Raw genomic sequence first — 13309 nt, 5'->3', positions numbered from 1 at the left:
TGGGGTTGCCAGGGCTGGCTTAGAGTTGCTGGGGCCTGGAGCCAAATCCAAAGCCCGAGCCCAACCTCAGGCTTCAACCCTGGGTGTCAGGACTAGGTTACAGGACCCCTGCTTAGGGCTGACGCCCTTGGGCTTTGCCCCCCTCCCCTCCCGCCCCTCCGACTGCCTGGGGTGGTGGGGCTCAGGCTTCGGTCCCCCCTTCTGGGGTTGTGTAGTAATTTTTGTTGTCAGTAGGGGATTGCAGTGCAATGAAGTTTGAGAATTCCTGCAATAGAAGAATTTGAGCAACAAAGAAATATTTTCTCCAAATGGTGCTGCTTTGCTGACTGTGATCAATAAAGAACTGACACAAACATTTGGAGAGAAGCAGGATGGCATGCCATAGCTGGTAGTAGACTTGTGTCATACTCCATCCTACTATTGCTGCCCTCAATGGTCTAAAAGCCTTTAGAGCTAGGTCTCTTTTCCCGGTCTGCACAGATGTTATCTCTACATATTTTTTTCCTTACCTATTCTTTCTTTGTAAGGGGATAAATCAGTCACCAATTATTCTCAGTCCAAAAATAATCTCTAGCATATTTTTTCCTCTTTGCTTTTAAGCTGTTACTTGCTGCTTAAATAATAGCTGCCTCCCTCTTGCACAAAAACCTAAAACACTTTTAAAAGAAAAGTCTTTGCACTTAAAACCTTGATTTTTACATTTTTGAAAGCAGTTTTATGTACAATCTCACTTTTCTAGTCACTGCTTCATCCTTCTAGATTTGAAGATTCAAAGGATGCTCCATTTTGCAAAAAGGTCAGAGTAGTGTATCCTGATGAAATCATGGTTCTCTACATTTTAAAAACCTAGCATGGTGGAGAAGAAAAAGGAATCTTAAAAGACCACACACCATGCTATAAAACTTACTGTGCAGTACAATTCTGTCATAGCTGTCATGAGTATAGTACCTCACTGTGTCTTCTTCAACCAGCAGAGCTTGCAGAGGAGCAAATTTGCCCTCTAATTAAACTACTTTAAAATTACATATTAAAATGGGCACTCTAAGTGCCCCTGCCCTGATAATGGTAAGGCAGTGAGTGAGGAGGGAGCATTATTCAGAGGTTGGCTAGGGCTGGTTACTAAAATGCTGTTGCAATGGGTGCAGAGCCTGTACATGAGACAACACCCTCATGATTTGTTTTGACAGTGAGCTCTGCCATTAGTGTGCCCAGCAATATCCTTATGGCAACAGAAGGGAAAAATGTTCTTCTAGTGAATCTCGGGCTAGGCCCTGCTAAGACATCTGAAGATCCAGCACCTGGGCAAGGTGCCCACCGCCTGCAGCCAGGGGTGAAGGGGACATGGACTGAGTGCCCCAACCCAGCCATAATCAGCAGACGCGAGTTATGTGGTACAGTTTTGCTCTCTTCTTCCCTTGCTTAACGCCCATAGGTGGGAGGTAGGCAGCTCAGTGCTCACACAGGCAGAGCCACCCCCTCGAGTAACGCCACGTGCCACAGCGCAACTGCTGTTTATCACTGACTAACCGCCAGGTCTCGCGCCCATGCTTCCCGCGCACTTGCTCCTAGAGGAGGGCGGGGAGACCATGGGCGCGAAAAAGCCGCGCATGCGCTTTTCACGGACGGCGGGTGAAGGGACCACTAGTCTCTCCGAGTGTGCCCTGTGTGAGGCACGTTACACCTTGTGACGTCAGCGCGCAGCGTCACGCGGGTGGGACGTACAAAAGTGTAAGTTTCAATTTTTTTTTCTACCAACGGAAAAAATTTTCTAGGGCCGCATCCGCGTGCCGGAGCCGGGGAGGGGCGGCTGCGCCCCCGCCCCCACACACAGGGAGCTCTCCGAGGGGAGGGGGGGAGCCTGCGCAGGTGTGCGGGGAGCGGGGGCAGGAGGGACACCCTGGGGGGGCTGGAAGGGAAGAGTGAGACTGACACGTGTGGGGGGAGGGCGGGAGCGAGATCCCCCGATTGGGGCTGGGGCCAATGACAGCCTAGGAGCCCCCTCCCCCCCACATTGGAGGCCCGTGAGCTGCACATGTGCAGTCGGCGCCCCCCGCCGTGCCTCCGCAGAGCGGCGCTGTGGGGGCGGGCGGGGGACGGAGGGAGCCTGCTGTCCGCCGGCGGCCGCTCAGGTGCAGGCACCGTTCGGCATGTGGGAGGTGCTGCTGCGCCGGAGGATGGGTTTGGGCGGGACGTGGGGAGGGGGCGCGGGATCTGCCCGGGGGGGGGATACCCCCTACTGGGGGAGGGGAGAAGATGGTGCCTGCGGCCCCTGAGTCAGCCGAGCCCAGTGCCTCGCGCGGCCCCGCGCCAGCTTGGGCGGGCTGGTGGGCCCCCGTGGGGGGGGGAGGGTCTGAGGCGCTGTTGGGGCTGTGAGGAGCCTCAGAGGCGCCGCGTCCTCCCTCACCTCCCGTCGCAGCTGCGGCCCGTCTGCCTGCGCCCGCCGCCGGGTACGGGGGGCTGTCGGGGGGCTGGCCCCGGAGGCCTAGTGCCTATGGCGAAGCTGACAGGTCGCCCCCACTCCCATGCAGAGGCCTGGCCTTGGGGGGACGGGGGTGTCGGGTAGTGTTGCAGAAGGCGCAGCTGGACCATGACCGGCCCGGTGTGGGCTTAGGCTGCCGGCGCAGGCCGCCTGCCGCCCTGCTGGGCTCCTCCGTGTATGTTTGGGGTGGGGAGGCCTCTGGAGCTAGGGTGCGAATTGTGACAGCTTCCCCGAGCTGCAGGGAGGTCGTTCCCCCGTGGGGGTTGTGAGGCTGATCACCGAGAGTAAGTTGATGATGCCAGGAAACTTTTTAGAACGTGTCTCACAATATTTAAAGTAGAGGAATATCTGCTTGTAGTTAATAAATTACATTTTACAGACTTCTGAAATTCACTATTATAGCTGGTGTTGTCTTGACTTTCTTTTTAGAAAATAACATCACTGTCCCTGTTTCCTTCTGTGGGCATCAAGCATTTAAGTGCCTTGATTTCTAGGCATTGGTAACATGGCAAAAGATGTGAGTATATTTGTTTCATATTATGTGGAAGGATGAGTAATAGAATATTTCCATGTTTTTGCTAATAAAAATAAAGCAGGCCATACAACCCACAGATGGCATTAAGGGATATGAAGACCTGCTTTTTGTATCTTATTTAAAATAGGGTTTGCAGTACATCTGTCACTGTTTTTGCATAGAAAGTTTGGAATAGAATTATTAACTCTTGTACTATAAAAAGGCTTAAGATTTGAGAGAATCTGCATACATTTGTTCTGTGCAACAAAACAAAAAGCCACCATCTTGCTGAAAAGCATTTGTGATGCAGGCATTTTGTGTACTTGTGGTAGAGATTATGAAAACTGCTTTTCATTGTTGTGCTGGGCTTTTAAAAAAACCCCAAATAATGAAATTATTGTTCAGTCTGAGTGTTTTCAGTCAAGTACCTTTCATTAAGTTACCTGTTTGTTGATAAAACAGGTACATCAGGAGCACCACTGTCAGTGTTGCCCTGCAATTCAACCCTGTTTAGGGGTGAGAGGGTCCTTCAGTCTCCATGCCCATTCTTTTTTTCTTCTTCTCTTCTGAGGCAGACAAAATAAACCTAGTGAATGCCAACAGGAATTGGCCTAGGACAATTATTTTTTTCCCACATAGTCCATCAAATTCAAGCCACTGCCACTCATCTATAGGTTAATAAAAGAGGTTTATCTCTTGAGCCATCTATTCTTACAGTTCCTTTTTTAATATCTCTGTAACTATCCAAAAAATTACTGTCTTATATTTAAATTTAAACAAACTTCTGTTCACTAATAGTCCTCATTTAATATCATTAGGCTTTCATAGTTACATGTTACATTGCTAGTAAAGTACTCTGATATTCTGGTTTGCATATTGATATGTTTTTTGCATATTTTCAAAAAAGAAAACCAAAAAGAAAAACAGCATTTAAAAAAAAGGTTTTAGATTACGGCCTAAGGTTTGATGTGAGAAGGTATTGCAACCTTTCAAACAGTGAGAGACAGATAGAACTTAAGTAATCCTTGGTTTAAAGAATTAATATTGTAGAGCACTGATGTGGTTTAAAAAACACTTAAAAAAAACAAACAAACCCTAATGATTGGGGCAGCAACCAGATAGAAAAACAGTCAGTCAGGGGTTGCCAGGAAAAGACAAAGGAAGTGAATTATGTTAAAGATAGCTAAAGGTCTTATGGGTGGGAGGAAAGAAAGTAGGCCCATTGAGAGGATGAAATAAAAGATGGTTAAAAGTGACAGAGATATTTAAGACCTTTTGTTTAAATCCCTCCTAGGCTATATCTACACTACAGACCTTGCAGCTGTACTGCTGCAAGGTCTCCTATGTAGCTGCTCTACACTAGCAAGAGAACAGGAGTACTTGTGGCACCTTAGAGACTAACAAATTTATTAGAGCATAAGCTTTTGTGGACTACAGCCCACTTCTTCGGATGCCCACTTCTTCATATGCATCCGAAGAAGTGGGCTGTAGTCCACGAAAGCTTATGTTCTAATAAATTTGTTAGTCTCTAAGGTGCCACAAGTATTCCTGTTCTTTTTGCGGATACAGACTAACACGGCTGTTACTCTGAAACTAGCAAGAGAGCATCTCCTGCCAGCATAGCACTATCCACACCGGTGCTTTTATCGGCAAAACATATGTCGGTCAGAGGTGTCGGTTTTTTACATCCCTGACTGACAAGTTTTGCTGACCAAAAACAAAAGTGTGTGAGGGAGAATTTAGAAAACTAGGAAATGAGGAAGAACTTAATGAGTATTGATGAAGAGCATGTAAGGAGAGTACGTGGGGAACAAAAGTGTATGCCACTCATCCAGTTCAGCTGATGTGGACCATAAGATATTAGGATACCTTGCAAACTTAATGTATAGTTCAATGCAGTGGTTCTCAAACTTTTGTACTGGTGACCCTTTTCATATAGCAAGCCTCTGAGTGCAACCCACCTAATAAATTAAAAGCACTTTTTTATATACTTAACACCATTATAAATGCTGGAGGCAAAGCGGGGTTTAGGGTGGAGTCTGACAGCTCGTGATCCCGCAGGTAATAACCTTGTGACCCCCTGAGGGGTGCCAACCCCCAGTTTCAGAACCACTGGTTTAGTAGTAGACAACTGGTGTGGTACTAATTGCTTTTTGCCAATTTTCAAAAAGGGAAAGAAGAGTGAACCTGATAATTACCGTTTAAAGCCTAACTTCTGTCCTTAGTGAAATAATGGAACAAATTACAAGGGCGGGGGGGAGGGAGAGAAGATCCCTAATTTTTTAGGCCTTGATCCTGCAAAGACTTGCACATGCTTAACTTTGTGTGTGCATAATCCTGTAGACTTCAATAGAACGGTTCATGTGTGTAAAAATTAAGTATGTGAATAATTCAGCAGGAGTGGGACCTTACTGAATAATTTGCACTGTGAACAGTAAGCATTATAAATGTATAAAGAATATTTCTTTCCAAACAATCTATTCCTTTTTTAAAAAAATTATAAAATTAATAGCTAAACAGGGGGATTAAAGAAATAATATTGGATTTTACTAAAACATTTGGTAAATCTTCCAAAATCTTTATTTGAAAATTTTAGTAACATGGATATAGTGTCATGTAGACTGAAAATTAGCCAGAGGATTGTGAACAACTGATAATGGTAAATGGCAAAGTATTGAGTTTGGGGAATGTACTAATGGATTTTTTTCTAATGGATAAGGCCCAAAAGCTATTGCAAAGTCTGTGGTAGCTCCAGTCATGAATAACCTCTTCATTGAAGAAGAGGGAATAAAGAGGACATCACAATTAATATTATATATAGAAGAGGTCCCAGAGTTGCGTTTGGTGTAACTTTTTTTTTTTAAACAGTGTGTACATGTTCTCATCTACAGTACTCCCATGAGTCCTGTTGATCTTAAACCAAATTAGACCCAGCCATGCTTGGGGAATCCCAGAAACCTCAGCTCAGTCACCACTCCTGTTTTTAATGGCTGACTGCCTTTGTTACTGTCACTTTAGAACATAAGAACGGCCATATTGGGTCATACCAAAGGTCCATCAAGCCCAGTATCCTGTCTTCTGACAGTGGCCTATGCCAGGTGCCCCAGAGGGAAGAACAGAACAGGTAATCATCAAGTGATGCATCCCTTGTCGTCCAGTCCCAGCTTCTGGCAAAACAGAGGCTAGGGACTCTGTCCCTGCCCATCCTGGCTAATAGCCATTAATGGACCTATCCTCCATGAACTTACCTAGTTCTTTTTTGAACCCTGTTATGGTCTTGACCTTCACAACATCCTCTGCTAAGGAATTCCACAAGTTGACTCTGCATTGTGTGGAAAATATACTTACTTTTGTTTGTTTTTAAACCTGTGTAGTTCGTGTGTTATGAGAGGGAGTAAATAACAGTTCCTTATTTACTTTCTCCACACTAGTCATGATTTTATAGACCTCTATCATATCCCCCTTTGTTTTCTCTTTTTCAAGCTGAAAAGTCCCAATTTTATTAATCTTTCCTCATATGGAAGCCATTCCATACTCCTAATAATTTTTGTTGCTCTTTTCTGAACCTTTTCCAAGTCAATATTTTTTTTTTGAGACTGGGCGACGGCATCTGCATGCAATATTCAAAATGTGGGTGTATTATGGATTTATATAGAGGCAATATGATATTTTCTGTCTTCTCTATCCATTTCTTAATAATTCCCAACAGTCTGTTCGCTTTTTTACTGCCGCTACACATTGAGTGTACATTTTCAGAGAACTATCCACAATTAATTCAAAATCTTTCTTGAGTGGTAACAGCTAATTTAGATGTGCATAATTTTATATGTATAGTTGGGATTGTTTTCCAATGTGCATTACTTTGCATTTATCAACATTGAATTTCATCTGTCATTTTGTTGCCCAGTGACCCAGTTTTGTGAGATCCTTTTGTAGCTCTTTGCAGTCTGCTTGAATATCTCTCTTGAGTAGTTTTGTATCCTCTGCAAATTTTGCCACCTTACTGTTTACCCCTTTCTCCAGATTATTTATGAAATAAATATGTATTAAATAGGACTGGTCCCAGTACAGATTGCTGGAGGACATCACTATTAACCTCTCTCCATTCTGAAAACTGACCATTCATTCCTACCCTTTGTTTCCTATCTTTTAACCAGTTATCAGTCCATGAGAGGACCTTCCCTCCTATCTTAAGAGCCTTTGGTGAGGTACCTTGTCAAAGGCTTTCTGAAAATCTTAGTACACTATATCCACTGGATCCCCCTTATCCACATGCTTGTTGACCCCCTCAAAGAATTCTAGTGATTGGTGAGGCATGATTTCCCGTTACAAAAACCATGTTGACTCTTCCCCAACAAATTATGTTCATCTATGTGTCTGACAATTCTGTTCTTTACTATAGTTTCAACCAGTTTGCCTGGTATTGAAGTCAGGCTTACCCGCCTGTAATTGCTGGGATCACCTCTGAAGCCCTTTTAAAAATTGGCGTAACATTAGGTATCCTCCAGTCATTTGGTACAGAAGCTGATTTATATGTTAGGTTACAAACTACAGTTAGTAGTTCACCAGTTTCACATTTGAGTTCCTTCAGAACTCTTTGGTAAATACCATCTGGTCCTTGGCACTTATTACTTTTTAGTTTATCAATTTGTTCCTAAACCTCCTCTCGTGACACCTCAGTCTGCAACAGTTCCTCAGATTTGTCACCTAAAAAGATTGGCTCAGTTTTGAGAATTTCCTCACATCCTCAGCCATGAAGACCGCTGCAAATAATTCATTTAGCAACTACCTTATTGTTCTTGAGAGCTCCTTTAGAATCTCGATTGTCCAGTGGCCCCACTGGATATTTAGCAGGCTTCCTGCTTCTGATGTACTTTTATTACTTTTTGAGTCTTTGGCTAATTGTTATTCAAATTCTTTTTTGGCCTTCCTAATTATATTTTTATAATTTTGTCAGAGTTTATGCTCCTTCTATTTTCCTCACTAGGATTTAACTTCCACTTTTTAAAGGATGCCTTTTTGTCTCTCACTGCTTCTTTTACTTGGTTGTTTAGCCATGGTGGCACTTTTCTGGTTATCTTACATTTAAGTTGAACCTCTATTATGGTGTCTTTAAAAGGTTTCCATGCAGCTTGCAGGGATTTCACTTTTGACACTTTACCTTCTAATTTCTGTTTAACTAACTTCCTCATTTTTGTGTAGTCGCCCTTTCTGAAATTAAATGCTACAGTGTTGGACTGTTGTGATGTTTTCCCTGCCACAGGGATATTAAATTTAATTATATTATGGTCACTATTACCAAGTGGTCCAGCTATAATCATTTCTTGGACCAGATCCTGTGCTGCACTTAGGACTACATCAAGAATTTCCTCCCCTCTTGTGGGTTCCAGGACTAGCTGCTCCAAGAAGCAGTCATTTAAGGTGTCAAGAAACTTAATCTCTGCATCCCGTCCTGAGGTAACATGTTCCCAGGCAATGTGGGGATTGTTGAAACCCCCCATTATTATTGAGTTTTTTATTTTTATAGCTTCTCTAATCTCCCTGCGCATTTCACAGTCACTATCACCATCCTGTGCAGGTGGTTGGTAATAATATATGGAGCTATACCTATCTCATAGAGCTGGAAGGGACCCTGAAAGGTCATCGAGTCCAGCCCCCTGCCTTCACTAGCAGGACCAAGTACTGATTTTGCCCCAGATCCCTAAGTGGCCCCCTCTTTTACTTTTGTACTGGTGACCCTTTTCACAACCCTGGGTTTAGCAGGCCAATGCTCAAGCCACTGAGCTATCCCTCCTCCCTACTGCTATATTCTTATTATTAGAGTATGGAATTACTATCCATAAATATTCTGTGGTACAGTTTGGTTTAAGATTTTTACTTCATATGATTCTATGATTTTTTTGTACATATAGTGCCAGTCCCCCACCAGCACAACTTGTTTTGTCCTTCTGATCTATTTTGTACCCTGGTACTACTGTGTCCCATTGATTATCCTCATTCCATCAAGTTTCTGTGATGCCTATTATATCAATATCCTCATTTAATATGTGGCACTGTAGTTCACCCATCTTATTATTTAGACTTCTAGCATTTATGTATAAGCACTTTAAAAACTTGTCACTTTTTAGCTGTCTGCCATTACATGATGTAATTGAATGGGCCTCTTTTTCATTTGACTGTTTCTCATCAGATCCTACCTGTATTTTATCATTGTCCATCCTCTCCTCCTTACTAGGACATAGAGAATCTCCATTAATACATCCTCCCCTAAGAGATGTCTCTGTCCGAACCATGTGCTTCTCTATACCTGTCGGCTTTCCCCCAGCCCTTAGTTTAAAAACTGCTGTGACCTTTTAAATTTTAAGTGTCAGCAATCTGGTTCCATTTTGGTTTAGGTGGAGCCCATCCTTCCTGAATAGGCTCCCCTTTCCCAAAAGTTTCCCCAGTTCCTAATAAATCTAAACCCCTCTTCCCTACACTATTGTTTCATCCAGGCATTGAGACCCTGCAGTTCTACGTATCTAACTGGCCCTGCACGTGGAACTGGAAGCATTTCAGATAATGCTACCATGGAGGCCCTGGACTTCAATCTCTTACCTAGCAGCCTAAATTTGGCCTCCCAGACCTCTCTCCTATCCTTCCTTATGTCATTGGCACTTACATGTACCACAACCATCAGCTCCTCTCCAGCACTACACATAAGTCTATCTAGATGTTTTCGAGAGATCCGCAACCTTCGCGCCAGGCAGGCAAGTCACCATGCAGTTCTCCTGGTCATCGCAAACCCAGCTATCTATGTTGCTAATGATCAAATTCCCCCAATAACTATTACCTATCTCTTCCCGATAACTGGAGTTCCCTCCCCTGGAGAGGTATCCTCAGTGCGAGAGGATACCACATCATCATCTGGAAGGAGTCCCAGCTATGGGATTGTTTCCCTCTGCCCCAGTTGGATGTTCTTGTTCCCTGAGACTTGCTTCCTCCTCAACAGTACAGAGGATGTCAGACTGGGGATAGGACCATTCTACTGTGCCCGGAAAGTCTCATCTATGTACCTCTGTCTCCCTTAGCTCCTCCGTTTCAGCCACTCTGATCTCCAAAGCCTGTACGTGGTCTGTGAGGGCCAGGAGCTCCCTACACTGAATGCACACATACGCCATCTGCCCATATGGCAGGTAATCATATATGCTGCATTGGTGCAATAAACTGGATAGCCCCCACTCTGTCGCTGGACTTTTGCTTACATTCTCTTTTTACTCCTGCAACTCATTCCCTTGTTGATGTTTTGTTTTTATCAACAGGTTTTTTTTGGCATTAAGTTTAAAGAAGATTAAGTGTATCTAGCCCCTCCTTACCCCCTCGCATTCTCCCTCTAAACTCCCTTGCAAAACTCCCCTGTGAGCTGCTCCTGTTCGCTAGCTCTTCTTGTCGCTTAGGAGTGGGCTTTTTAAAGGTTTCCAGCTGTTCTCCCAACTGCCATGGGATCTTTTTCTCTGGGTTGACCTATCACCCTTCATTCAGGAGCCATAAGAGCTACAGCAGATTCTCCCTTAGCAGATATAACATTCTGTCCTCTATTGACCTATTAACACTCAGCAGATTCATCACACTATAGTGATGAATCTAGCAAGATTAATAGGGTGCAGTTAAGAAAGGGGAATACTTAGGAATCTTTGTCCTTGAATATACTTACTGTGAGCATTATCAAGCTGTCCAATATTTTCCTAAGGGAAGTGGTGAAATTTCCATCTTTTGGGACACTTAAAACTAGACTGGACACAACACTAATATGGGGAATCAGGAATAATTGTGCATTGGTGGGAAGATAATTAGTAACCTAATAGCCATCTACTATCTCTAATCCGATACCAGGAGAAAGTGTTGGTCACTTGTATATTGGAATTGATGTCTGAAAATAGAAAAGGGAATGCTATTCATCATAAATGGTTCAAAAATATAATAGTGTAGCAGTTCTTAAACAGTTTGGTGGAGAGCCAACTGGCAGAATGTTGCTAGTGCTCCCCATTTTCAGTTACTTTAATTGCAGAGAAAACCCTGGAGGCCTGTAAAAGCAGTAGGAAAACAGAGGTGGTTTGTGTCTGGCTCTCTGTTAGGAGTAACTGCTACCTAGGAGGAAGAGAAGAAACCAGAGCTGCTCTCAAGAATTAGAACCATTAGTTGGCGAGGAATGCTCAAAGGAGAGGAGGGTAATACAGCCATGCAATGTGCCTAGGGGAGAAGGGGACCAGGTAGAAGGAATTCATGTACAAAACACTTACTGCATTAAACAGTCAAATATGCATAATTGCTTTCTTCATATCAATTTCCATGTAGGCAATTGCTATAGTTGTCACAGGGATACTCTGCAATTCTCACGTGGACCAACTCTTTCCAGATAGTCTTTAGTAAAACTCTGTCCATGCTATGAGAATTTTCAAAACCTTGGACTGATGGATTTCTCAAAGTTTTATTTTACATTGTGTGTTCTACCAACATCTTATTTTTTTACTTGAAAATATTTTGGCAAAATTATTCTTGATCTCTAGATTGAAGTATTTTATATTTATTCTAGATAGGCAGATACTTCTGAAGTATTTTAATTAACAGTATTTTAGTGTTTTATGTATTTTTAGTATTTTAGTTACTGAATGAGACACCCTACACCTGACTGAGCAGGTGGACCCTTGTGACCATATGGAGCCCTATTGATTCCCTGTACAGAATTCTGCCACATGGAGCTTGTTGCGGGTTCAATGCCTGATATTACTTCCCCAGATATCTAAAGATGCAGGGGTGAGAGTAGTATATTTTCTCCCTTTTAAGGGAGGTGTTCAAAAGAGACTTGAATAAATGATTTCATTCCAATTCACTTATTTTTTATGATCTCGTCCGTAAATATGTTGGCCAAAGAAAATATTTTAAAATGTACACTTGAAAATGAAAAGGTTCAGAGAAGGGCAACAAAAATGATTATGGGTTTGAAACAGCTTCCGTATGAGGAGAGATTAATAAGACTGGGACTTTTCAGTTTGGAAAAGAGACGACTAAGGGGGGATAAGATAGAGGTCTATAAAATCATGACTGGTGTGGAGAAAGTAAATAAAGAGGTGTTATTTACTCCTCCTCTTAACACAAGAACTAGGGGCCACCAAACTAAATTGATTGGCAGCAAGTTTAAAACAAAGAAAAGGAAGTATTTTTTCACACAACGCACAGTCAACCTCTGGAACTCTTCGCCAGAGGATGTTGTGAAGGCCAAGACTATAACAGTTCAAAAAAAAGATATAGCCCTTGATGGACCCATCCTCCATGAATTTAAGCCAGGATGGGCAGGGATGGTATTCTTAGCCTCTCTTTGCCAGAAGCTGCGAATGGGCTACAGGGGATGGATCATTTGATGACTGCCTGTTCTGTTCATTCCCTCGGGCACGTGGCATTGGCCACTGTTGGAAGACAGGATACTGGGCTAGATGGACCTTTGGTCCGATCCAGTATGGCTGTTGTTATGAAATACTGAGGAGTGGTTTCCTGCATTGCTGTTTAAGGCCCTAGTCCTGTGATAAGATCAGTGTGAGTGGACCCTGGCACTTTCACGGGGCACCACTGAAGTCAGTAGGGTTTTGCATGTGCAAGAACTCGCTTGCACAAATTTGACTGTAGTGTCACGGCCCGTGGCTATTTTTTGTGTGAAGATGCCTTGTTTGTAAAAAGATAGCAAGATCACAGGTCAGAATTCAGATTCATGTGTTTTCTTTGCAGAAAAGCTTTATCAGTTGTGGTAACTGATATAATCACGCAGCCTTAGGAATAAAGTAAATAGCTTCTAATATTTGAGGTCTATTTGCCATGCATTGTAGCATCATTCCATGGGTAGATGGTACTGAAAATACCTGACACAAGACTGCTGAGCTTGTTTAGAAAAAGGTGTATTTTGTATACCACTCAGACCTATTTGATGAAGCCTACTGGTAAAGAAATACATTCAATGTATATCAATAACAAGCTCACTATTTTATGCAGACTGCCATGTCATATGAGATCTGTGAAACCAATGCATGTGCAACAGTTTGTTTTTGAATGAAATCTTCATTATGAATACCTTGAATATTTATATCTGTATGAACTAGATTTACTCCATTATCTTCAAGTTTAATTGGTTTCTCATGCATTGCAGTTCTGTAATTAAAATAATGTGAAGTTTATGCTTTGATAGTTTTCCATATGGTACTTCTAAATTAACTTTGAACTTATATCTGTTGTCTGAATCCAAAGGTTACAGCTGGGCTAAAATTTAAAAAGTCAAAATGACACTAACA

The 13309-nt window shown here is 42.8% G+C and overlaps 1 protein-coding gene across 7 annotated transcripts in view; it reads left to right on the top strand.

Annotated features, from left to right (window-relative positions):
- The first annotated feature begins 1640 nt into the window (after positions 1–1640).
- The window catches only part of TFDP1 (transcription factor Dp-1), a 118170-nt gene continuing 106501 nt past the window's right edge, over positions 1641–13309 (top strand). The window contains exons 1-2 of one of the 7 annotated variants that reach the window (XM_034758116.1): positions 1641–1728; positions 2909–2996. In XM_034758116.1, coding sequence (XP_034614007.1) covers positions 2985–2996 — 12 coding nt within the window. In that variant the 5' untranslated portion in view covers positions 1641–1728; positions 2909–2984. The other 6 variants (XM_034758113.1, XM_034758118.1, XM_034758111.1 and 3 more) reach the window with 6 other exon arrangements.

Source organism: Trachemys scripta, chromosome 1 (genome assembly GCF_013100865.1).
Source record: "Trachemys scripta elegans isolate TJP31775 chromosome 1, CAS_Tse_1.0, whole genome shotgun sequence".
Taxonomy (NCBI): Eukaryota; Metazoa; Chordata; order Testudines; family Emydidae; genus Trachemys; species Trachemys scripta.
This window is presented reverse-complemented; position numbering and strand designations above follow the sequence as displayed.